The following is a 26,326-nucleotide window of genomic DNA, read 5'->3' as shown; positions in this document are numbered from 1 at the left end:
AAACTTTTTAGAAGTCCCGCCCTTAGACCGGGGTCAGCCGATTCGACACAGCAGTGGCAAAGGGACGCTGTTCCCGCCAAGACACGAGAGGTAACGGGGTGGGGGGGTGGGGGTGGGTAGGATGCCCTCACGGGAGAGATTTTCTTAAAGTTGGGAGTGACTGGCAATGGCTTTGGCTTATACACAAATACAGCATTTTGTCGCCCTGCTGTGCTGAAAGTGCGAGCGTGAACAGATTGTCAGCGGAGCGGAGCGAGGGGCGGGAGGGGGGCGCCTAGCGGAGCGGACGCAGCTGGAGCTGCTCCACGAGGGTGTGCGGGTGGCAGGTGGGCTGCGGCGAGGATCCGGGTGGGCCGGGCTTCCGACTTCAGAAGTGGAGGGCTTCTGATGGCTTTTATAGAGCCGGCTGTGCTAGCAGCTCACCCTCTCCCTGCCTGGGAGGTGATAGGCCCCACTCACTGGCCTTGCAGCCTCCTAAGTTCAAAGAGAAGGTAGAGCAGGTGGGAGGCATCAGGCCGATGAACGTGGGTTTTGAGGCTGGTGGAGGGAGAGAAAGCTGGCCACCCCTAGGGCAGACCACTTCTGCGGTCTGGAGTTAGGAGTGTGGGTGGCCTCAGTGCAAGCACAATTTCACATATTTGAATTTTGTTTGTTCACTGTGCAGTGTGTGTCCGTTGCTGCTGGAGGAAGATACTGGACTGACCCAGGAAGCTGATGTGGCAGAATATCCAAGAGTCACAGATAAGGGCAATTTTTACCCCCTGAATCACACACCTCTTTGATTATGATGTGATTAGGGTGGTACTCACAAGCCGAGGTAGCCATTTAATGTTTGGAAAACCTGCTAAGCCTGTTGCCCAGGGACTGTGTTCCATTTGTGAATTATTTGGACAATTGTCCAGTGGAAAGGGAACAGACAGGAGCTTTATAACAATTTTACAAAGCTCACCCTGAGATTAAGCTGTTGAACGTATACTTCCCATTAGTGTTTAATTTTCAAAGTATTGCTGATTCTTATCCTTGGAAACGCCAAGTCACTTGAATGAAATAGCAGCCACAATGGTAAACTTCTCAAACGCTACCCCTGTGGTAGGTTCTCCTAATTTTATTGTGGTATAAATGGAAGAGCATGTGTTCTCAGGTATAAGGTTTGTCGTTTGCCAATACATCCATTACCAAAGCTTTAGATTCCCATCGAGTTAGTGGGTTTGGGTTTTTTGGGTTTTTTGGTTTTTTTTTTTTTTTTTTTTTTGGCAGCAAAATCTTTCCATTTAAAAATTTTGTAACAAATAGATTCTCAATTTTCTTAAAAATCATTTTGCCATGTTAGAGGATGCTTTTTTGGAAGAAGACATCTGGGAATACAAATCTAAAAGAAAACCAAAGCCGGTACATACAAATAATTGCTCTGAGAATACTCCAAAATCTGTTGAAAAAGCAACAGATGGAAAATACCAGTCAAAACGAAACAGAAATAAAAAAAGAACGGTAGAAGCTAAAGAAAAGACAAAGGACCCCGAAATTTGCCTTGGAGAAACAGAGAGTCAGACTTCTGTAGCTTCTAGTCAGAATTCTAGTTGTGAGGATGGTTTTCAGCAGTCCCAAGATCAGGAGGCCACTCCAGGAAAGCACTGTAGGACTCGCAAAAACAAACACGTATCTCCAAAGATACGTCCAGTTTATGATGGATACTGTCCAAACTGCCAGATGCCTTTTTCCTCATTGCTAGGTCAGACACCTCGATGGCATGTTTTCGAGTGTTTGGATTCACCACCGGTCTCTGAAACAGGTAAGACTGCAAAAAAGGTAGTAGTTTTTAAATAGCCTAAAAGATCTGCATTAGGCAGAGGAATCAGTCCAGTGGAACAAGCAAGGCAAGCAGGAAACTGAAAGGGAGGGGAGGCACTAAAGTATCAAAGTATAAATGACTTAACCCTAGAGGCAAACAAAGAAACCCTTCTTAAGAAGGGTAAAAGGATAATGGTCAATGGTATGATTGTAGAGAATGTTGCAAACTTGAAAACAGTCGAAATGCATTTTATTATTTGATGAAGGTTCCTAAACATCTCCATTTTTTTTTTTTTGTAAGTGTTAATTGAGCACATACTGTGCTCGGTGCTTTAATTCTGTTTACTTATTTGACTCTCACAATGACCCCAAAAGGTAGGTGGTACTGACATCTTATAGATGAGCATTCTTTTTAGAGTTTTACTTATTTTAAGTAATCTCTATGCCCCACGGTGGGGCTTGAATTCACGACCCCAAGATCAGAGTCGCATGCCCAGGCACACCTATAGAGCAGCACTCTTGAATGTTAAACTGCCCATTTTGTTCTCTTTTGTGAAACAAATTTAAAGAATCATGCATATAGTCAAGTCTTTTTTTTTTTTTCTTTCAATATATTTATTTTGAGAGAGCGCACACACAAGCAGAGGAGAGGCAGAGAGAAAGGGAGAGGGACAGAATCCCAAGCAGGCTGTCAGTGCAGAGCCCACATGGGCTTGAACTCACGAGCCATGAGAGCGTGACCTGAGCCGAAATCAAGAGTCGGGATGCTCATCCGACTGAGCCACCCAGGTGCCCCTATAGTCAAGTCTTCTAAATGTGATTGTGTTGGATTTGTCATGGTATTGTACAGAAAGAAGAACTGGGAAGGAATCTTGGGTTTTTAAGATTCTAATTTAAAATGTGCCAAATGATAAATGAAGTAATGCTATGCTTTTATTATCTTTTAAGATCTATAATGTCATGTTTAACGTAGGAAGTCCTACTTGGAGTATATGAAGAATGGGTTGTTATGATTTGTGTATTTCAGAGATATCATATATACCATATATAGATTTCTAAATCTCAAAGAATTAAAATTCAGCAAAATAAAAATACTCAGTATGGCTTATATATTATGTATGATTCAGAAGACATTTTTATTATTAACCTCTAGTTATTTTAAAGTACTGCACGAAGATGCAAAAGAACTTTAAAAAAATTGGCGTTAGCTTTTTTTATAAAATGAAAGCCTCATCAAATGCTAGTATTTTTGCTCTTAAGTGGCTCGAAAATCAGAAATGGAAGTTGGACTCCCGGGGGGAGCACCTCAGGGTGAAATGTCTTAGGATGAAACCACCTGAAAGGTTTTTCTTTAGGTTTTTCATTGCCTAACCTTAGGAATAGAATCTCAGACAGACTCTTCTTGAATTGAATTTGGTTCCATAACAAATACTTTGATGAGGTGGTTTTAAATTAAGCAGTGAGGTCTTCTAGTTTAATGTAACATCTTTTTGGAGAGGAAGAGGGGTCATTTTTTTTATTTTTATTTTTTTATAAACCTGGAAATTAACGTACAAGGGGATTTGCCAAGATGGTTTACGGAATGGTTCTCAATTATAATAGTGTGATGGGGAGTAGTTTGCAGATTATTATTAAAGCCTTATTATTAACCAGTTTATCAAATTGAATTTCAAATCTTAGACTCTAAAATATTCAGTGTATGAACAGCTATTACTAATTAGACTAATACTGTTATCCTATGCAGTGTGAATATTAAAAAAAAAAAAAAAGGACCCTAATTGGGTACTTTAATCGTCACAAATCCATACTGCTTGATAAGATAAAAATTGGGGTAGAACTTTAGTTCTCTGACAGACACACTAGTCTTTTTCACTCTTTATTGCCTGAGCAAATCTGGACTAGTGAGCACCTGTAAATACCTCATGGAAGCATGAACTGCATTTTGAAGGAGCTCGTATTTATGAGAGTTACTTGGGGAAGGGGGGAAGGTATTAGTCTTAAAAATTTTTTTGGAAACAGATTCTCTGCAGAGAAACTTTAAGAAGTATTTGATTTAAAACTCATAACGAGCACCTTGCAAAACCATACTGGATTATTGTTATTTTATGCTGGGTCTTTTGATTGTATAAAGAGAGCCATGGTCCTAAGGCTTCAAAGTCGGACTGATGACTTTTCACTGACGTGTTGACTCTGTGTTTTGATCCTCTCTTACTTTTTTTCTTTGTTAAAATTTTCAGAGTGTCCTGATGGTCTTGTGTGTACCTCAACAATTCCTTCTCATTTCAAGAGATACACTCACCTCCTGCTGGCTCAGAGCAGAGCCAGCAACCAGCCTCTCGGCAGCTCACCACATGGGCCAGGGGGTCGTTTCGGTGAGACTAATTCAAGCTTCCTCTGTAGCCTTGAGGGAAGATGGTCCCTGCATCAGAAACAGACGGAAAACTTAAAAACCGTTTCACCTACGCCCTCATCGGTGACACCGTGTCTAAAGAAATCTCAGTCTCCTGCTCAAACCAACACCAAGATATCTTCTTTGACAAATCTCCAAACATCCCAATCCACCCCACGACTTGCAGGATGTGTTAATAATGACAAACCAGTAGGAGTTGGTTTGCCTCTTGCTGAAGAATTAGACAGCCAAAACAACTCAGAACGCGCACTCTCTCCACTGCCAGAAAATGACTTTAGCAGCTACGAAATCTCTTACTCTCCACTTCAAAGTGATGAAGAGACTGACGAGATAGATGAAAAGCTAGGTGATTCACAGCAGGAACTGCTGTTTACAGAAAGCTCTAAAGACGGCAGCCTGGAAGAAGAGGACACCAGCTCTTCTTTGTTTCACCAACTCCATGGCTCCTCCCTGAGGGACCAGCAGGAGCGCGGCCCCCACGTGCACGGCTTCGTAACTCAGGATCAACACGACGACGTATTGTATAAACACAACACGCTAACCGGTTCGTCTCAGCCTCTTTTCCAGAATAAGAGCATTACTTCATGTGATGATGGGGCGCATACCGGTGATGATTTCGTGCCGCTTCCGTCGGCATTCGCAGAGGGGCTTCCTTCTAGTTATCAAGCTGTTACAGCAAAACCCGGCAAGGCAGGATGTCGGGCAAATAAACAGAAACAGGTACTTGAAGAATCAGCTGTTGGCAATCAGATTTCCCTTCCATCACTTAATCGTGAAATGCCAAAAGCTTTTGGAAGCCAGGGAGAAGGGGCTCTTTCTTTCCAGCCAGCCCAAAGTAAAATTAGGAAAGCATCAAATAGGAACTTCAGTGCTAGGAACAGTACTAACTCCACATGTGTCTGCGGAAAGGCATTAGGTGGTATACAAGGCAGTAAAGTTACAATTCCAAATACAGAGAAATCTAGCGCGTCTGCTGCGGCCGAGTCTCTGAAAATACCGCCATCTGGTCCAAGCTGTCCTGCGACACAGTCTTCTTCCAAGGTAATGAAACAAACGGATATAGGTGTTTATTTTGGTCTGCCACCCAAAAGAAAAGAAGAGAAATTGCTGGAGGGAAGTGCAGTAGAAGGGCTGAACTTCAATCCAGCTGTAAGTCCTAAGGAAAAGAGGTCCCGGCAGCGCAAGAGGAAAGCAGAAACATCATTAAGTGATTTAGAATTTGATGCAAAGAATTTAAGTGAGACTCAGCCCTCTGTGGAATTTTCCAGTGAGAGGTCACAGCATCAAAGAAAGCGACTGAGAAAGTCAGATTCACTACAGGCGGGAGCACATCAGAAGAGGTCACATCGCCTTATCGATAGGACAGAATCCGAAACCCTCAATTTAAGGAAAGACAAAGTCTTCGTAAAATCAGCTTGTGGCAGGCTGCAGAGAGGGAACACAAAAATCCCAGAGTCATCTAATGCAGGACAATTAAGAAAAAAGACATGCCCATTCTATAAGAAAATACCTGGTAAGTTGAAATGCCAATGTTTAATATACCTACAAAGAATCAACTTAAAATTTCATGTTCATTCCCCATGTTATGTGTCTGTGTTTGTATAAAACAATTTTTATATGTATTTCCTTTGTTTTTTATAATTCATTGACCTGTAACAGATTTTTTTTTTTTTGGCCTATTTGAATGTTTTTGCCCTATTCAATGCAGCAAACTTTTATTAAATATGTTCTGTGTACAAGATCCTATACTAGTAGGTAGATATTACAGATTTGACACAGTTGAGTAAAGGTCAGCTTAATAGGGAAGGAGGAAAGGCTCTCTGTAAGTAGTTATAATAAAAACAGTCCCTATGCCCTTAAGAGAAATACTGAGTGCTAAATAGCTTCAAAGAAGGAAAACTAACAAATTGCATAAGTCATAATAAATGTCGAATAGTTTTAATGCACACCATAACTTAGTTTCTCAGCCTTTTCATATTTTATAATTCCCAGTGCCTTCATAAGTGAATTACAAAAATGCATAGTAAAATGAATTTTATTATTGAAGAAGCCAGTAATGCTTCTTCTGAAGAGAATATAAAGCTGCCAAAATATACCCGGTTTCAGAAAGACGTTTTAAAGTGCTTTGATATTCCCGATCTAGAATCCAAAACGTTTATGTAGGGAATAGCATTTATGTACATCAGAGCTCCAGTTTTGTTGTTAATGATTCCTGTGATGAGTTTTCTGTATTTTAAGTGAGCCAGAGACTGGTATGCTGTGTGTGGATAAGCCTCAGTGGGATTGTGACGTACGCCTGTTTACTGTCTCATCACAATCCACACCCTTGGCTACTTCTTTCATGAACATTTTTCAGAACACCTCAACCATTTTGTTTTCTTACAACTCCTCTAGGTAGCGTTTTTTGGGCATTTTTTAAAAAAGATTTTAAGTAATCTCTACACCCATTGTGGGGCTTGAACTCACAACCTCGAGATCAAGAGTTGCATGCTCTGCTGACGGAGCCAGCAGGCACCCCAGAATTTATTTTCTTACTTCCTCCCATCCCGCACCGTGAAATTCGAATACTGCATATGCTGTTCATCTGTTATTGTACTGTGACCCTTTGGAGACCCTCAGCCGCTGTAATTTGTAAGATTACTTGGGCCTTCAACCATGTCTGCCCCCGGTGTGCACTGCCAAAATAGAATAAAATAAGAAGAAATACAGCATTTTCCTTTTGCTGTTTTGTAGAAGTGAAGGATTTAAGTCAGGAAAACAAAGAAATAATTGCTTAGCATTTTAATTTCTTTTGGTACAGTTATTCATTGAAAAAGCAAAGCCAATAGTGGGATATTTACTAGACACTCACAAGACTTCTTTTCATTTCTAGTATCCGATTTTGCTGAATTTATGTGGAATAAGGTTTTAGGGTATAAAGCTCAGTTGGAATCGAGATGCGTAGACGGTAGGATCTGTTTACGTTCGAACTGAGCATCTTCCACCCTGTTAGCTATCACTCAAGCAGCTGTGTGCTCTTTCCGTGACAGGGACTGGCTTTACAGTTGATGCCTTCCAGTACGGACTGGTGGAAGGTTGCACAGCCTATTTTCTCACACATTTTCATTCTGATCATTACGCTGGATTGTCTAAAAACTTCACATTTCCAGTTTATTGTAGTGAGGTAAGTTTCAGTATTCTAAACTCTAAATGTATGGAATGCAGCGAATTTCTAAGCAGTGTGGTTGAAAAAGAGTAACTAACGTTGTAAGATCTGTCATCCTACTAGAAAAGCTATGAGAAAATAGATTCCACGTTAAGATTCTAAAATTAAATGAGCTATTGTCAACAGTTACAATAAGATTTAAAAAAAATTTTTTTTTACGTTTGTTTATTTCTGAGACAGAGACAGAGCATGAGTCGGGGAGGGGCAGAGAGAGAGAGGGAGACACAGAATCCGAAACAGGCTCCAGGCTCTGAGCTGTCAGCACGGAGCCCGACGCGGGGCTCGAACTCACAGACTGTGAGATCATGACCCGAGCTGAAGTCGGACACTCAACCGCCTGAGCCACCCAGGCGCCCCTAGGATTTTTTTTTAATGCTTTATTATATGGAAACAGTAAACTACTTCATGTACTTCATGGTGCACTAAAACACCTAAGTTTCATCCAGTAAACATCTATTGAGTACCTTAAAAGACATTCAAGGCAAAATACCTAACTTCAAGGCACTCACGGCCTTCAGGTGATACTTTTCCAAGTACGTGGTGATGGGGTTGGTATTGTGCTAGAAAACTGAGCAGAATGCCAGCAAGTAGGAGAAAGTGCTTTACACTGTCCTAGGCCAAGGTCAGAGAAAGTTTCCTGGTGAAAGAGATACCTTGAATTAATTATTAAAAGGTGACTATTTTAAGGGTGCCTGGGTGGCTCAGTCGGCTAAGCATCGGACTCCTGATTTCAGTTCAAATCATGATCTCAGGGTTGTGAGATCGAGCCCGGTGTCAGGCTTCACGCAGGGCATGGAGACTGTTTAAGATTCTCTCTCCTTCTACTGCTTGTGTATTCTCTTTCTCTCTAAAAAAAAAAAAGAGAAGTGGTGACTATTTTAATGCCTACTACTAAGGGATTTGGCTAGAATTTGATTTAATCCTCAAGCATTCTTGAATTCACCTCTTTTTTTTTTTAAGTTTTTTTTAAAATTTATTAGAGAGAGAGAGAGAGAACGTGAGTGGGGGTGGGGCAGAGAGAGAGAGGGACAGAGGATCTGAAGCAGGCTCTGTGCTGACAGCAGTGAGCCCGACATGGAGTTCAAACTTAGGAACTGTGAGGTCATGTCCTGAGCCAAAGTCGGACACTCAACCAACTGAGCCACCCGTGTACCCCTAACCTCTTTTTATTAATGAGGCAACTGAGGCTGGGAAAGGGGTTAAATAACGTGCCCCAAGTCAGAGAGCTAATAATGGCAGAGCCAGAATTTGAACACAGGTCTGTCCGATTCCAGAACCAGGTGGAAGAGAGAGAAGAGGACATTCTAGGTAGAGAGTAGAGTTTGTATAAGCGCACACACACCTTAGAAGTCGACCCGTCCCAGGCACTTCGGATAATTCAGAATGGCTAACCATGAGGTAGGGAATAACAGAAGATAAACCCGCAGAAATGAGCAGGGGCCGGCTCATGCGGGGTTTTGGTTGTCATCTGGAGATGGGGGACTTTGCATAGATAGGGAGAGCCAGCGACAGTGTTTAAGCAGAATTGCGACAGTCATTTTAGGAAGTTTTTTTTTCTGGTATTCGAGAGGATTTCCATGAATATCAGTGGGAGAACAGGTAGACTAAGATGCTTGGCTCTAAACTAGATCTGAAGTAGGAGACTCAGTGTTTCGCTGTGTCAGCAACAAGTGCGTTCTGTTTTGCAGATAACCGGCAATTTGTTGAAGAGCAAACTTCACATGCAAAAGCAATATGTCCATCCACTACCAATGGACACTGAATGTATAGTAAATGGTGTAAAAGTCATTTTGCTCGATGCCAACCAGTAAGTATTAAAGTTATATTAAGGCTAGCCTATTTTTTAAAATATTAACAAAAATAAGTATATCTATTTAAGAACTTTCTTATTGAAACCATTATTCCTATTTTTAAAAATTTGAGTAAAATGTGTTTCTCCTTTTGAAAAAAAAAAAATAACGTGCCCGATTACAGAATCAGAGATTAAATATAATGGGATCCTTTAAATATTATCTAACCCATTTTGATGCAGTTTAAATTACTATGTTTAACATACGACATCCCTCTTATTTAAAAAAAAAACACATTTTAACATGTTGCTGTTTTGAAGACATAACCTTTTGCCATTTTCTTTTTTCTTGTTAAATTAAAAAAAAATAATTTTGTTTGTTATTGAGAGACACAGAGACAGCATGAGCATGGGAGGGGCAGAGAGAGGGAAACGCAGAATCGGAAGCAGGCTCCAGGCTCTGAGCTATCAGTAGCAAGCCCGATGCGGGGCTCGAACTCACAAACCGCGAGATCACGACCTGAGCCAAAGTCAGACACCTAACCGACTGAGCCACCGAGGCGCCCCTGCCATTTTCTTTATTTTTTTTAGTTTTTGCCATTTTCTTTAATATCATTTATATAAGTTAACAGATTGTACTCCATTCAGATTACCAGAGGATTTTTGTTTCCTTTTAAGAAATTCTTCAAGCTTTTAATACTAAAGACTTGGAATTTTTTTTTCTTGAAAATGGTTTCCCTTTTTCCCTCTTTTTTTTTTTCTTTTTAAATGTAAAGCACTGTCAGTATCATATTGCCAAAGTGTAATTCTCAACTGCACTTCTTCCTACTTTTCATACAATTTTAGCCTTGTGTACCTTAGAGATCACAGATGTGTAGAGAATTAAAATTAAGACTAGGTCTCCAGAAATCCAGACCCATGCTCTGTCTTCAGGTTGCCTTTAACTTTCTGTCTGCTAACTTCTGTTTCTTTTTTTAATCACCAATTATGACAACTTAAGTTCTGATATTTTTTAAGCCAACTTTATTAGGCATAATTTACATAAATAAAATAGACCCATTTTAAGTATTTGCTGAATTTTGACAAAAATGCACACCCATGTAATTCCCACCACAGTAAAAATTATATCGGAAATTTTCCCCACCCCAAAAGGTTTCCTGATGCTCCTTCCCAGTCAATCCCGCGCTGACTCTGGCCCAGGGAACCATTGATCTGTTTCCTATCACCATGGATTAGGTTTGTGGTTCATTTCCTGAATCCTAGGGATTCAGCTAAATGAAATCACATAGTGTCTACTCTTTTGCATCCAGCTTCTGTCCATGTTTTTGAGATTCATCCAAGCTGATGTGTATATCAATGGTTTGTTCCTTGTTACTGCTGAGTAGTATCAGTTGTATGGGCACACTACAATATCTTTATTCACCTCTTGATGGACAACTGATTTTTGTTTATTGACCTTATATCCTGAGACCTTGCTAAACTTGCACATTAGTTGTAGTAGGTTTTTTATAGATTTCTTAGAAATCTTCTACGTGTATGATCATGTCATCTGTAAGTATAGACAATTTTGTTTTACTTCTTTCCATTCAGAGTGCTTTTTTTTCCCCTCTTGTTTTTGGTCCTGGCTCAACCTCTCAGTGGTGAGAGCAGAGATACTGCCTTGGTCCTGACCCTAAGAAGAAAGCTTTCAGCCTTTCTCCTTAAGCTTGATGTTGGCAATGGGTTTTTCATAAATGCCTTTTATTAGGTTGAGGAAGATGCCCTCTCTTCCTGGTCTACAGAGTTTGTAATCATGAATGGATATTGAATTTTGTCACATGTTCCTTCACCTACTGAGAATATCATATAACTTTTCTCCTTTATGATGTTAACAGGGTAAATAATCATGATGGGTTTTCTGAATGTTAAACCAGCCTTGCATTGCTGGGATAAACCCCACTTAATCTTCATGGATTATCCTTTTAAAAATATATATTGCTGGATTTGATATGCCAGATATTTTGTTAAAGACTTCTGTATCTGGTTTTCATAATGGATGTTGGTCTGTAGTTTTTTGGTTTCTTTAATAATGCTTTTGTCTGGTTTTGATATTAGGGTAATGCTGGCCTCATGAAATATTCCCTCCTCCTCTATTTTCTGAAAGATGTTGTGTATATTGGTATTATTGGTATTATTTCTTCCCCAGTCTTGGTATCATTTTTATTGGTAATGTTGGTATTATTTCTTTCCCACTTCAGTCATTCATCTGAAGTTTGGGGGCAGGAAGCTAAGGGGTAATTTTTAATTACCAAAGTAATTATGTCATATTTTTTCCTAAAATGCAAAATTAAAGTTTCCTGTGTTTTGGCAGTAATTTCCAAGCCCCAATATGGTAGAGCGTCCCCAAGTCTACCGTGAGGCCCAGTGGTTCCCTAGGAAGACCCAGGGGACTCAGAAAAGTTGTCGTACTCATGGTGACAGCAAAAGGATTCAGATTAAAATCAGCAAAGGGAAAAGGCAAATGGGGGCAAAGTCCAGGAGAAACCAGGCCCGGGTTTCCAGGTACCCTTCTAATGAGTGGCACGGATGCACTTAGTTCTCCCAGCAGCCATGTGTCACCACACATGCAAAGCCTGGCCAAGCTGGGAAGCTCATGGAGCCTTGAGTCCAGCAGGGACGTCAGTCGTGTGCACATGCAGCACCCACGTGACTTGCCTCAGCTACTCAGACTCCAGGCCCAGAGAGCAAAACCAGATATTCACCATAGATAACACCATTAGCATAAACTCTCAGGTCAAGCTAGTAACATGTGGCCCCAGGCGTCAGGCGCACAAAGCACTCTTACAGGGCAGAAGATTCCAAGGGCTCAGAACTCCTCTCTCAAGGGCCAGCCAAGGACTAGTCCTAAAGACACGTTTTAGGTGGGGAAGTGTGGAGTTTGAACAATCCTTTCCTGCGCCTGGATTTTTTTTTTTTATGATGTAAATAAACTTTCTAAAGTAAAAATGCTCCATTTCCTCTGTATGCAGTGCTGTGTCTTCACCTACTGAAACTGAATAAGTTCCTTTGGCTTCCTTGCGCGTGTTAAGAATATTCCTTTGTGTTCAGCTGTCCAGGTGCTGTCATGATCCTGTTCTATCTTCCTAACGGTAAAGTCCTGTTACACACCGGAGACTTCCGAGCACACCCCACCATGGAACGTTCTCTTCTCGCAGGCCAGAAAGTCCACACGCTTTACTTAGATACGACGTAAGAGAGGCTTTGTTTGTAGGCTTCCTTTTCCCGCTGACCATACTTGCCCCGTAGATCATGAATAATGTGCACAGGTGTTTAGGTAATCAAAATGATGGCTGATTACCAATTACCATCTTAAGACTATTAGAGAAATGCTGTTTGAAAAACTACGTACTTGCTTAAGAACAAATTTGAGAGGACATAGTCCTAACCAGCTACGACTCAGTTTTTTCTTTTTTGTAATTTCCTTTTGAAAATACGGTTTCTGTGAGAATCCTGTTACTGAAACAAGGAAGGAAAAACGGGGGGGGGAGGGGGAGGGGAGGCAAACTTTAGGAAACACCCTTTTAAGTTATTTTTTCAAAGTACTTGTGTAACTATTAAGTGTAATTGTGGAGAAGAAACAGAAGCCAAAATGCGATTCTGCTTCAGAATATTCAAAATTCTTAGTTTGTTTCTCCAAATGTAATTTTTAAGTGACAACTTTGAATTCCTAAATGTTATATAAACATAATGGCACCAGCCATTTTTTATTATATGTTAAAATACCTCATCATTTTGTTAGAATTTAATTATATCAACTATTTCAACCTGTTTTAAGAAGTGAGTTTGGATGGCATATTTTAATAAAAAAATGGCCTTTCCACATCCCGTTTTCTAACACCATAGCTAATTTTTCCATTTTTTAATATGTACTTTAAATACTAGGTAAATTAAGAAAATAATAAGTAAAAAAAAAACCCAAAACACCTTTTTTTTGTTACTTAGTTTTGCTCAACATAGAATTCTGAATTTCTTTGTGGGTTTTTTATCAGAGGAAAGACCTAAGTGTCTTCTCTATTATTATGGCTGAGCAGCAAAAACAATTTTGAAAATGGGGAAAATATGTTTCTTTGATATTTTTACTCTGTGACATTTTTTAAGTAAAAAAAAAAATGATTGGTTTTCATTTTCATGATTTTCATCCCAAGTGGAGACAGGTAGCTAGTAGTCTTAGGGTTAATTTTATATTTGGTGTTATTGTATTGAGGTAGACCCCAACTGAATCTGTAGTATTCCTGTAATATTGTACATATTTCTGTACCTCCTCAGAAGAGCAGATAACCATGTGAATATTCACTGTTTGATTTAACGCCACTTCAGTACATTCAAATTTGATTTCATCACTTTTTTATTTATTTAAAAATTTTTTTTTTCTAATGTTTATTTATTATTGAGAGACAGAGAAACAGAGCATGAGCATGGGAGGGGCGGAGAGAGGGAGAAACACAGAGTCCGAAGCAAGCTCCAGGCTCTGAGCTGTCAGCACAGAGCCCGACGCAGGGCTCGAACTCCCAAACCTCGAGATCATGACCTGAGCTGAAGTCGGACGCTTAACCGGCTGAGCCACCCAGGCGCCCCACATCATTTTAATTTTTAAACGAAATCAGAATTCTTTAGTTCAGAAGTAATCCCTGCCACTAGTATTTTCTTTGATAGTGATTGGGGTTAAAACAAAAAAGCTGCTGAGGTTTGTAATTCACAGCAAAAATAGCTGGCCAGCTAGAACAGTCCTTTAAGAAAAAGAGGCAGTTTCTTTATATGACGGTGATGAAAGAAATATGAAAAAGATACATTGAAGATGCAGAATTCCATCATAAATTACCCCTGGCCTGTCACAAATATTTTAACCGTAGGCAGTCCATAACCAGAGTGGTGTTAAATCATACTGTTGCTGTACGTACGCTTGCTAAAGTTTGTTTTCTAGAACAACATCCAGCTTAATGCTATGGCTTTCTTGTTGCTCATTTAATAAGTACCGTTTTGAACATATTACAGATACTGCAGCCCAGAATACTCCTTCCCGTCGCAGCAAGAGGTTATCCAGTTTGCCATCAACACTGCCTTTGAGGCAGTAACTCTAAACCCACGTGTTCTTGTTGTCTGTGGCACTTATTCTATTGGAAAAGAGAAAGTCTTCCTAGGTGGGTGGTGGCTGTATCTAATTTACATTAATATATTATAAAGACCAGATTCTCTTTTGCATAAAGCCCTTTCAGTCTGGATGCTTGCACTTGGTACTTCTTTCCTGAAATGGTGCAATATTACCTTTGAAGAAAAATTGATAGAGTTGGATTCCTTTAAACTTTGAAAGGCTTAACTTAACGGAAATGCTTGGTAAGTGTGTGTGCCGTTGCCTATGCGTCTGTACAGTGTTTGGAGAGCAAATGTCCGTTGCTACGTTAGTATTTCAGTGAACTTGGAAAATTTACTAATGCGTAATTGTGTCTCTGCCTTCTTTGAGGATAACCATCAATTAATTACTTTAGAGAACAGTTTTAATTTTTGTACATAAATGGTTTCTGGATATGTAATTGTAGCTTGTCCAGATGGCATTAGACTATTTTACAAAATACTTGGCATTTCTTCCTAATTATGGTCGCATCATGGCAAACATTAAGATATGAAGTGATAAAGCCAGAGTTTTAACTCCTCCCACTTTGGTTCCTTCTTTTCCTCCACCCCTGTCTGTACATCTTTTGTGATTTTTAAATACTAGGTCTTAAAAATAAGTTCTTTGGATTTCTCACAGTTCTTACTTCATATAGTTAACCAACAAAAGTACTCAGTGTTTTTGAAATATTAAAAGTGTGAACGTTTTCAATTTTTTTTGGGGGGGGGGATTCTTATTTTAAATTTTGATTAAGTTGTAACTTAATTTTTTTTTATAAGCTGTGATTTTACTATTTTCAACCTTTTCCTTTGCCTATAGCCATCGCTGACGTTTTAGGTTCAAAAGTGGGCATGTCCCAAGAAAAATATAAAACCTTACAGTGCCTCAACATCCCAGAACTTAATTCCCTCATCACTACAGATATGTGCAATTCACTGGTTCACCTTCTCCCAATGATGCAAATTAACTTTAAGGTAAGTATTCATGAGATGTCTTTTTAGCATGAACTAGAAAAGGTAGTGCAATGATTATAAAGTGGAATCCCATTTTACTTGAGTTTAACTTGGAGGAATTAGAGTGGAGTCATAGTAAACTTTGCCCTAGAAGATCTTTTAAGTGGAATTTACAGTGCTTTTATTTTATTTTGTGTGTGTGTGTGTGTGTGTGTGTGTGCGCGCGCGCACGTGTGCTTGTGAACAGCTGTATAGAGTAATTCACATGTCCTGGGAACTAGAGAACTATCATAAAAGAAACAAAAGTAGGAAAGCATGCAACTGTCTGATCATTCACACCTTATGTTTTGAAGATTGTCTTCCATTCCTTTCCAGTGAGTAGAGCAATGAATGGAGAGTTCTAAGAGTTCTTACTTGTGTTAAGGTCTATTCTGTATTAATTGTAAGCCCCTATAATACTGATATATGTTGGAAATTTACGGGCTGTGAGGATTAAGTGCAACAGTGGGAGTGCATTCAAAAAGGATGTTCTAGTGTTAGTTCTGAGGCAGAGGTTAAGAGACACAAGATATGACCTCACTCTGATTTGGGGCCCTTACTTGTCCGCTTTACTCCTATACTAAGATTCATTCCATTTACTAACATTTGGACACCTAGCAATGGAATACTTCAGAGCTGTGTATTAAAAATAGGTCAAAACATAATGTACACACACACACAAAATGTATTTTCACTTTTGTTAAGATGTTCATGAAATAACATTTATGGAGCTTTTTGAAATAGCTTAAAAAAAAAAGAAAATAAGTTATTTTAGTTCTAGCCCCTGGAATAAGGAAATTGTAACAGGTGTAACTATTCCTTTGTTCATGAGAGAAAGGCAAAATTTTTGTGGTCTATTTTCCTGAGTATATAATTCATAAAAAATTTCAGGGATAATCAAGTCAGAGTTTTGTCCCTCTAAAGCCATCTTTGGAAAAGTACTTTATTTTTTTTTTTTTTTAATTTTTTTAACGTTTATTTATTTTTGAGACAGAGAGAGACACAGCATGAACGGGGGAGGGGCAGAGAGAGAGGGAGACACAGAATCGGAAGCAAGCTCCAGGCTCTGAGCCATCAGCCCAGAGCCCGACGCGGGGCTCGAACTCGTGGACCGTGAGATCGTGACCTGAGCTGAAGTCGGACGCTTAACCGACTGAGCCACCCAGGCGCCCCTGGAAAAGTACTTTAAATTTGGGAGTCATCTGATTTGTGTGGAGGTTAATGAGATGTTGATTATTCATGAAACGGACATTGATATCTTGAGGACAGTATGGCATGTTTTTATGATTTTTATCTTAAAGTTTTATTTCCTACTAACTTAGTTTGTTCCCTTTGAACAAATGACCCATTTAGGAGGATAATAGGGGTGGAAGAGTCAGAGTTTTGTAGAAATGAGGGAGTAGAACTTTTCATGAAAGAGTTTTTATTTTTTTTTTAATTTTTTTTTTTAATGTTTATTTATTTTTGAGACAGAGAGAGACAGAGCATGAATGGGGGAGGGTCAGAGAGAGAGGGAGACACAGAATCCGAAGCAGGCTCCAGGCTCTGAGCTGTCAGCACAGAGCCCGACGCGGGGCTCGAACTCACGGACCGCGAGATCATGACCTGAGCCGAAGTCGGCCGCTTTACCGACTGAGCCACCCAGGCGCCCCATGTTTTTAAAGGTACCTTGTGCTGCACGGAGGTCATGTAAGCAAAGAACGGCAGTTTGGCAGTTAGAACATGTTGGGTGACAAGAACTGTTTGAAGCGATATTGGAGGAGGCCAAGTGGTAGAGGGCTGAGGAGGGAATGAGAAGGTATAAATGGCCAAATGAATGAGAAGGTATACAAATGGCCTAAAAAACATGAAAAAAGAGGATCAACATTGTTAGTCATCAGGAAACCATAAATCAAAAACCACAGCGAGCTGTCATTTTACACTCACTGGGATAGTGATAATAAAGAGACAGACAGTGTCATTTGTTAGTGAGAATATGGAGACACTGGAACCCTATTTATTGCTCGTGAGATGATTAATGGTGCAGCTGCCTTGGTAAACAGTTAGATAGTTCTTAAAATGTTAAACATGGAGTGACTATATGACCAGCTCATCTTAGGCGTAGGCCCAAGAGAATTGGAGACATAGGTCCACATAAAAACTTCGACACAAATGTTCACAGCCACGTTATTCATAATAGCAAAGAAGTGGAAACAACTCAAATATCCATCAAATGATGAATGGATAGACAAAATGTACCATATCCATAAAGTAGGAATGTTATCCAGCTATAAAAAGGAATGAATTAATAGTACACGCTACAGTGTGAATGAGCCTTGACAACATGATGCCACGTGAAAGAAGTCAGGTACAAAAGGCTACATATTATGCGATTCCATTTATGGGAAATGTTCTCAGGAGGTAAACCTTAGACACAGTAACTAGATTAGTGGTTGCCAGGGCTTGAAAGAGAGGGAATGAGGAGTGACTGCTGATGGGTAGTGTCTCTCTTTGGGGTGATGAGAATGTTCTAGAATTAGATAGTGATGATGGTCATGCAGCTTTATGAATATGCTAACAACCACTGAACTGTACACTTTGGGGAAAATAAATGCTAGCAGTTGTCTGTCTTGAAGACAAGAAAAAAAAAAGAATATCTTAAATCATTGTATTTTTCTGTATTTGTTATCTATTGTTGGTATTGCCTTCAGTAGCCCTTCCCCTTCCTCCATGAAAGTTATTGATGACATTTTTGGAAATTACTTATGTGCAAAACACAGGTGGAGTGGAAGCTGATGGTTACCATGGGGCTGTATTTTAGTTTGTACCTCAAGCCAGGTTTTTTTTAATTTTTAAAAAAATTGTTTTAACTCTTATTCATTTTTGAGAGACAGAGTCAGTATGAGCCGGGGAGGGACAGAAAGAGGGAGTAAAGCCAACTTTTTTGCCAGCCAAAAATAGTTCTGTTGCATCAGAGCTAATGATTGTGAAAAGGTAAATATACAATTTTCAGGGTCTGTTAGGCAGGCTTGAAAGCCCTAGAAACCCTATAAAACCATTCATGCTATCTAGCCAGTATCCCAAGTCCATATATGTGGTACACAGTTAATTACCACGTCTAGTTACCCGATTGACTGTGATCAAATATTACAACAGTAACGTTATGGGTGATTACACACTGAAAACCAATCCCGGTTGCATACAGTGAAAGCAGTTTTATCACAAACTAGTTACCAATAAACAGACACAAGTCACGGATCAGAGACTTATAGTGACTAGATCATTCCTTTTTTTTTTTTTTTTTTAAGTTTATTTATTTTTATTTCGAGAGTGAGAGAGCATGAGTAGGGAAGAGGGAGAGAGAGAATCTCAAGTCGACTCCACACCGTCAGCCTGGAGCCCGACACGGGGCTCGAACACACAAATCCCGAGACCGTGACCTGAGCCGAAGTCAAGAGTCAGATCCTTAACCAACTGAGCCACCCAGGCGCCCCAGATCATTGTTGATAAAATTACTAAAATGGTAGTAGTTCTTCAGTTGCGGTTAATGAATGACTAGTGGCTGTTGGCAGTCTTTCCTGTATGTTTGGCTTGGCCGATAGTATCCTCGGTTTTTGTTTGTGGCGCAGGTTGATGATGTGTTTTTGTGGTAACTTCAGTTTGTTTCGTGAAAAGCGGAAATTCTCACTTAATTCTACTGAGTATTTTTGCAGAGCAGACAGGAATGGATGTGTTTCATAACTTACATTGAGAGCTGGACTCTCACTTTATGATTTTTGTTTTGTTTTTTGCCTTTGTTTTGTGTTATTTCCTTTTCTTTGTGAGCACAGGGGGAAGAGAGTTAGTACTTAAGCAAATAGTACTACGCTTACCTAGATCGAGACTAAGCAAGACAAAAACCCCAAAAGTTTGCAGAGGCAGGGATTATAATGAAAACTTAGCTATCTGTCCATAACCTGAACTTTTTGTGGAGAGGCAGTAATTGGTAAGAAATATGACTGTTTAATGGTAGGGATTTAATGAGAAATCATTGATACAAGTGAGAAGTCAAAAGATTGTTATTAATTCAGCAGTGAAATATAAACGTCTGATAAACACAGTCAAATGTTTAGCCTCTACCTAGTGATCAAACATAAAAGTAAAAAACAAAACAAAACAAGGATATGTTTGTCTTCTACCAAATTGGCATACTTTTTAAGAAAGTAATATTCCTATGCCATGATACAGAGAAATTAGCACTCTTATCCACTTGGATAGTAGTGGAAAGTGGGGTAAATCTTTTTACTCAACAATTTCATTGCTAGGAATTTCTTCTAAAAAAGGAGTCCTTTGTGGGGGCGCCTGGGTGGCTCAGTCAGTTAAGCGTTTGACTTTGGCTCAGGTCATGATCTCACGGTTTGTGGGTTCGAGCCCCGTGTCGGGCTCTGTGCTGACAGATCAGAGCCTGGAGCCTGCTTTGGGTTCTGTGTCTCCCTCTCTCTCTGCCCTTTCCTTACTCGTGCTTAGTCTCTCTCTCTCTCTCTCTCTCTCTCTCAAGTAAATAAACATTAACAAAAAATTTAAAGGGGCACCTGGGTGGTTCAGTTGAGCATCTAACTCTTGGTTTCGGCTTAAGTCATGATCTCATGGGTTCGAACCCCGCATCGGGCTCTGTGCTTGCAGAACCTGCCTTGGATTCTGTGTCCCTGTCTCTGCCCTTCCCCGTCCATGTTTTCTCTCTCTTTCTCTCAAAATAATAAATTTTAAAAAAAGAAAAGACAACTGTTTCTTTAAAAAAAAATTAAAATGAATCCTTTGTGAAAAGATCAATCTGTAAGGCTTCCAGTTATTGATGGTGTAATACATGATCAGAAGTAGAAAAAGTTAAGACGGGGCCTATGGTTTCCATTTCTAAAAAAGATCCACACAGTGGGTTTTATTGACCATCTCCCTGCCGGGCTATAAGTTTCCAGAACGTGAAGGCTGTGTCTCTTACCCAGCACTCTGACCCCATGACATGGCCTAATACTGGAGCAGATGTTTATTAGATGAGGGACTAAGTAGATGGATGAATGGATTTGTCTTTGCTTTCTTCAGAACTTTCTACCAGCATCTTTTATAATACTTAAATAGTTCAGAGCATGTGTGCTTAATTTTTTTTTTTTCAACGTTTTTTATTTATTTTTGGGACAGAGAGAGACAGAGCATGAACGGGGGAGGGGCAGAGAGAGAGGGAGACACAGAATCGGAAACAGGCTCCAGGCTCCGAGCCATCAGCCCAGAGCCTGACGCGGGGCTCGAACTCACGGACCGCGAGATCGTGACCTGGCTGAAGTCGGACGCTTAACCGACTGCGCCACCCAGGCGCCCCAGAGCATGTATGCTTAAGAAAGAAAAGAGCTTCAGAAATCCAAGATGACACCATGTGCAGTTTAGATTTTTTTATTATTTTACATAAAACTAGAATTTTATTATAAATTTACACTAAGCCCTTGACACCGTGGGTTTTGTCTTACGACCAAAAGTATTAGCCTTTTGGTATCTCTTGTCCCGTGACTCTTTTTATTTGGATTTTTCTTATCTTTCAAAGATTGAACCTGGGTCACTGATTGTCACATTTCATCAAATGTCAGCACTTATGATGACTTTAGTTTGGAACATTCTGCTCAAGATTTCTTAGGCAAGCCCAGTACTTCCAATGGTAGCCGCATGAAAAGTGTTGAAAGTATTCTAGTTCGTGTTTGAAGAGTGAAAAGGAGTGAGCCCCCAAGAAGAGTGCCAGCGCGTGTCTTTGAAGTGTGCGTGTTGAGTCTGAAGACATTGACAGCATTGCTTCCGCCTTCTATCCGTCCATCGGTCCTCCGTTGGACATATGCACGTGGATATGTTTGGCTCTCTATTCACCCGTGTCAGTATAAGTATCTCTAACAGGGATACTCTTACCTACTATTATTATCCCTAACATCCTAGCCGTGTATTCAGTATCCTCATAGTAGTAGGACTTGGAGTTTGTTTTTTGTTTTTTTCCATTCTTTTTTTTGGTAGCTGATATGTCATCTTTAAATACATGATTCTTATGTTTAAATTTGCCTCATCTTATTTTCAGACTGTACTTAAGCTTGTTTAACTTTAGATAAGGGGAAAAGGTTTTTTTTGTTTTTTTTTTTCAGTGATTTTGATTTTTTTTTTTTTTTGGAAGTATGGCTCTAGGTTATTGCAAATGAATGTTCACCAGGTGCCAACTCGCTGAGATTATGCCAGCGTGATCGTTCTGTTTTCTTCCGCATAACCCACCTTCACGGACTATTAAATAAGTACCCTATTTTTATTTAACAGGCTTTACAGAGTCATTTGAAGAAGTGCGGTGGAAAATATGATCAGATTTTGGCTTTTCGACCTACAGGATGGACACATTCTAACAAGTTAACTGGTATAGCAGACATTATTCCCCAGACCAAAGGAAACATTTCAATATACGGTATAGTTATTACATTTTTTTTTCACTTTTAACGTCTGTTATTACATTTTTAAAAAGAGCTGTGAAAATAAGATCCGAGAAAAACAGACACCAAGGAATCTTTAACATTCCAGTTTCGAATTCCTCTGCGTTCTCTACAGCTGTATCTTTAGTGCGTCGTAAACTGAAAGAAAGGAGCGTGGCAGGAGTAACTAAATGGGCATTGGCTAACACACATCGTTCCGTTTGCCTGATCAGTGCTGTGTGGACGAAACCGTAGAACTGCTTGGGAGGAGGGGTGGGCGGTCAGTTGTATCCTGGACATTCAGGTGCCATCGTCAGGCTGTCAGCAGGAAGACTGGATTAGATGCCATGACGGCAAGAGGTACAGATTTGACTCATTTCTCTCATTTCTTGGAGGGGCGTTACCGTTGTCCTCAGAAATCGCTTATTGGAATAGTGGGTGATGGAAACATTTTTGCTGTGTCACTAGCCTAGTGACTTAATTTCAGCCCCGAAAGACCCTAGTTAACTCACCGCAGGACCCTTTCTCCCTCCCTTTCTCTGTGGTTCTTCATCTTCAGTAAAGATAAAAGGATTTTTAAGATTTTATTTTTATTTTGTTGCTTATTTTTTATGTGTGAAAAGCTTGGGTGGCTGGAATCTGCTTACTTGCTCTGGAGACCAAGAGACTTCTTGCTTGATACTCTTCAAATTTTATTCATTTTTTTCCAGGATTTTCCTGAAACACGTAGCTGAATGAAGTGTTTAAGGAGAAGAATTATTTAAAAAAAAAAAACCTAATTAAAAATAAGAATCTAGAGAGATACATATTAAGAGTCTACATAGAGGGGCACCTGGGTGGCTCAGTCGGTTAAGCATCTGATTTCAGTTCAGGTGACGATCTCACGGTTTGTGAGTTCGAGCCCCATGTGGGGCTCTGTGCCGACAGCTCAGAGCTTAGAGCCTGCTTCAGATTCTATGTCTCCCTCTCTCGGTTCCTCCCCTGCTCGCATTCTCTGTCTCTCTCAAAAATAAATAAATAAACGTTAAAAAAACTGACCCTTTCTTCCCCTTCCCACTTTAAAAAAAAAGAAAAAAAAGTCTACATAGAAACGCAATAGAATTTTTTAATGTTCAAAGTTCCTGTATCATTTTAATCTTTATTCTCCATAAAAGTTGTTAACAATTTTTTTTTTATCAGTAATAAAGCACCAAGGAGTTTTTGACAAAAATACCGTGGATTGCTTTACCTTTTTATTTTATTTGGAGCTTGTGTGGGGTTTTGTTTTAGTAATTTGATTTTTCATAGGCGATACCTTTTCTTTTGTGTTGCAGGAATCCCTTATAGTGAACACAGCAGCTACCTAGAAATGAAACGTTTTGTTCAGTGGCTGAAGCCCCAGAAAATCATACCTACCGTGAATGTTGGCACTTTGAAGTCTAGGAGCACAATGGAGAAATATTTTAAAGAGTGGAAATTGGAAGCTGGATATTGATGTTACCCGAAAGGACTCAGAACTAGTTAGGTAACTTCCGTAGAGCTCATTACTAGTTAAATCTTAAGTGATATGCAACACACTTTATATGAAAAGTGTCTTGAAGGCTGCTCAGGTAAATTGTTTCGTCATTTACATTTGAATAGCACGTTCATGGTGCCTAGTGTCTCTGCATCCTCAGTAATGATGGAGACTGGTCTCCCAAGTACCCTTGATTCTTGCTCCTCCCACCGAAGCAGGTGCATCCTGCTGCATCCAGCCTCAGGAGAGGCAACAAAGGCAGCCTGAGGGACCAAGGGATTCATGATGGGAATGGATAAATGAGATCGAAAGCATTATATACCTGTCATGTTGTATTTTTAAAATTATTTAATATGGAGCATATTTTTATGAGATAACTTTTATGTGGTATGTATACTTAAATAAAAAATTAATCTTAAATTTGCCATGGTGTCTTTTGGTTTTTAGGATTTGTAACTGTGATATTCATACAATTTTGTAAAATTTCAATGAAAGTAATTCACCATTTGACTAAAGAAGATGATTCAAGGAGCCTAGGTAGTCACCCAATAAAGGATGGCGAAAAGAATGCATGAATAGATGTTCATCCGAACTATTTACTAAAGACATTAGATTACTAGAAATTCAGATTGCAGCGTTTTGGTTTTTTTTTTTTAAATGACATTATATAATTTATTTATGAATCCTGATCTGTCCAACACAGACAAAGTAGCTGATCCAATATGAAAATTTGGGGCAGACCAATTCATGTTAAAAATGTTTTTGGGTTAAAAATGTGTTAAAAATAAGAAAACGGCAAGTATAATGAACATATGCATGTGTGTGTATGTGTATTCTTGCATTACCTCTAGCAGTGAAATTATTTGGGAGAGTTAAAATTTTTTTTTAACGTTTATTTATTTTTGAGAGAAAGAGACAGAACACATGTGGGGGAGGGGTAGAGAGAGAGAGGGACACAGAAACTGAAGCAGGCTCCAGGCTCCCAGCTGTCAGCACAGAGCCCGACGCGAGGCTCAAACCCACGAACCATGAGATCATGACCTGAGCTGAAGTCGGGATGCTTAACCAACTGAGCCACCCAGGCGCCCCGGGGGATTTCTTAATAAAGGTTTTCATGGAAAATTATTTCCAGTAATGATTTCAGTCACCAGAAGGATAGTGTTCTCCACGAACTTTATTTTCACAAGCTTGGGTTTTACATTGCTTTGGAGGTAAGGATTATACAGATCACATTTAAGGGAGGAAAAGCTTTTAGGGGCACAGTGGTAATAAATCCAGTTTAACGTTCTTAGTTGACTTCAATTACACATTTAAAATATTTTAGCTTGTTGGGGCTTGATGTTTGAAACTTTTCATTAGTTATTAAGAGTTAGAAAAACTTAGTCTAGCCCACAAATACAGGCCTTTTTATTATAGGGAGATAATGGTCACGTTGCTTATGGTCATTTTAATTTATTATTTGAGTAATGAGGTTTTTTCCTTAGAATTGTGATTTTTTTTTTCCCTTGGTAAAAAGACTTTTCATGATTTTGAAGGCTTTACCTTGAAAATCCAGGCATGTTATTTAAGGGCAGCCTCAGCCTTTTTATTATCCAATGCAAAAAACATCTTTCTACACAAACAGCACTATTTGCAACAACTTGGAATGATTTTGTTTTGCTGCTCCTGCCGCGGAATATGCAGAACCTCGTTTAGGGCCCATCCCAAAGAGTTTTAAATATAAGTCACAATCACAGCCAGGCTTCTCTGGGCTCTGCTGAGAGCTATATATGAAATTCTTCGTTCCAATACCTAACACTTCGGTAGATAAAAAATTTCAATTTTAAAGTGAAATGAAAGAAGAAGAAATCTACCATCAACCAAAAATAAATGGATGACAGCTCTCGAACATCTTAAACATGTGTAGAGAAGAAGTAGAATTAAGCCAATGTAGAGAAAAATGTTTTACTATTTATGTATTTGGAACTTTCCAGAAAAACTGGTTTACACTCTTACCTGACACTGAACATTAAATTCCCAGAGGCAGTGACATTTGACAGGCCGATTTTTCACGTTCTCGTGACTTCCGTGTAATAGAAAAACCTTTTCTACTTCTTGTCAATGCCTTTCGTCACTGTATTAACGTACCTAAATATGAAACTGGTTTTCAGAATAACAAATTTTATTTCATGGGTTGTTCAGTGACTCCGTTATATTCCTACAAACCAAATACATTCAGAATTTCCTTGTTTGGTCCTGAGTAACCATTGATGATAACTAGACTAAGAAACTAAGAAGAAGATCATCTTCAAGTACTAATCCTCAAAATCATCTGTCTGGAAAGAATATTAATATTGACTTGTAGCTTTTCTGGTGGCTTTATTACTATTCATTCAGTTTACCTGATACCGATCTGATCTCAGGAAAATTCCTATAAAGAAGTTCTGTGAAATCAGCAAAACCGTAAGTTAATGGTTATCGGTAATAGAACGGTTTAGGTCTAAGAATGACTTCTATGCTGAATAGTTGGAAGCTTTTAACTTGACAGTCATTTTAATCTGCTAATTATGTTTCCTCTTTCCCTTAACATCTACCCCTTCCTCCTTGAAGTAGACCTGTCTCCTTGCCTGGGTCTCATTCCCCGCCCCCCAGGATTTCACAGTCCCATTTTTGGTAAGCCAGAAATAACTTCTAAAACATTTGTTATGAAGTGTGCCAAGTGTACAAAACCAAGTATTATGCAAAATGATTATTTTCGTTAAACATTCAAGGCCGGGCCAGAACTAGGGTGAGGCAGAAGAGGTTAGCGTATGGGAGTTGAAGAGGTGCTGACCCTGCCTCTTGCTGACCGTGCAGTTGAATGGCCCAAGGAGGGAGAGCCTCCTGACATTTTATGCTAGGAAACCCTCTTGTCTCATCCTATTCCCAGGCCCTGCCTCGTAGGATCTAATTATTGAGTTTTTGTGAATCCAAAATGGTTTTCTAAATAAAATGCTATTATAACTGTGTTTTGAAACAAAAACATTATAATCTGAATTGAAGGGCATACATTTTAAAGAACTTCCAGATTCATCAGTATAGA

The 26,326-nt window shown here is 39.4% G+C and overlaps 1 protein-coding gene across 1 annotated transcript; it reads left to right on the top strand.

The window, feature by feature from the left end:
- The first annotated feature begins 1,263 nt into the window (after nucleotides 1-1,263).
- On the top strand, nucleotides 1,264-23,662 carry DCLRE1A (DNA cross-link repair 1A). Its single transcript, XM_042909289.1, has 9 exons — nucleotides 1,264-1,789; nucleotides 4,026-5,711; nucleotides 7,228-7,361; nucleotides 9,092-9,210; nucleotides 12,280-12,420; nucleotides 14,224-14,369; nucleotides 15,158-15,312; nucleotides 21,625-21,766; nucleotides 23,084-23,662. Exons 1-9 carry the CDS (start codon nucleotides 1,324-1,326, stop codon nucleotides 23,242-23,244), a joined length of 3,150 nt encoding a protein of 1,049 aa, XP_042765223.1. The 5' UTR covers nucleotides 1,264-1,323; the 3' UTR covers nucleotides 23,245-23,662.
- Nucleotides 23,663-26,326: the final 2,664 nt, after the last annotated feature.

Source organism: Panthera leo, chromosome D2, assembly GCF_018350215.1.
Source record: "Panthera leo isolate Ple1 chromosome D2, P.leo_Ple1_pat1.1, whole genome shotgun sequence".
NCBI classification, from domain to species: Eukaryota; Metazoa; Chordata; class Mammalia; order Carnivora; family Felidae; genus Panthera; species Panthera leo.
Note: the sequence above shows the minus strand (reverse complement) of the source record. Positions and strands in the feature narration are given on the sequence as shown.

Bases quoted from the DNA above. Each gene is read 5' to 3' on its own strand.
- DCLRE1A (XM_042909289.1), top strand. From the start codon at position 1,324: ATGTTAGAGGATGCTTTTTTGGAAGAAGACATCTGGGAATACAAATCT. The intron at 12,421-14,223 runs GTAAGAGAGGCT...AACATATTACAG, and splicing joins ACGCTTTACTTAGATACGAC to ATACTGCAGCCCAGAATACT. The intron at 15,313-21,624 runs GTAAGTATTCAT...TTTATTTAACAG, and splicing joins TGATGCAAATTAACTTTAAG to GCTTTACAGAGTCATTTGAA.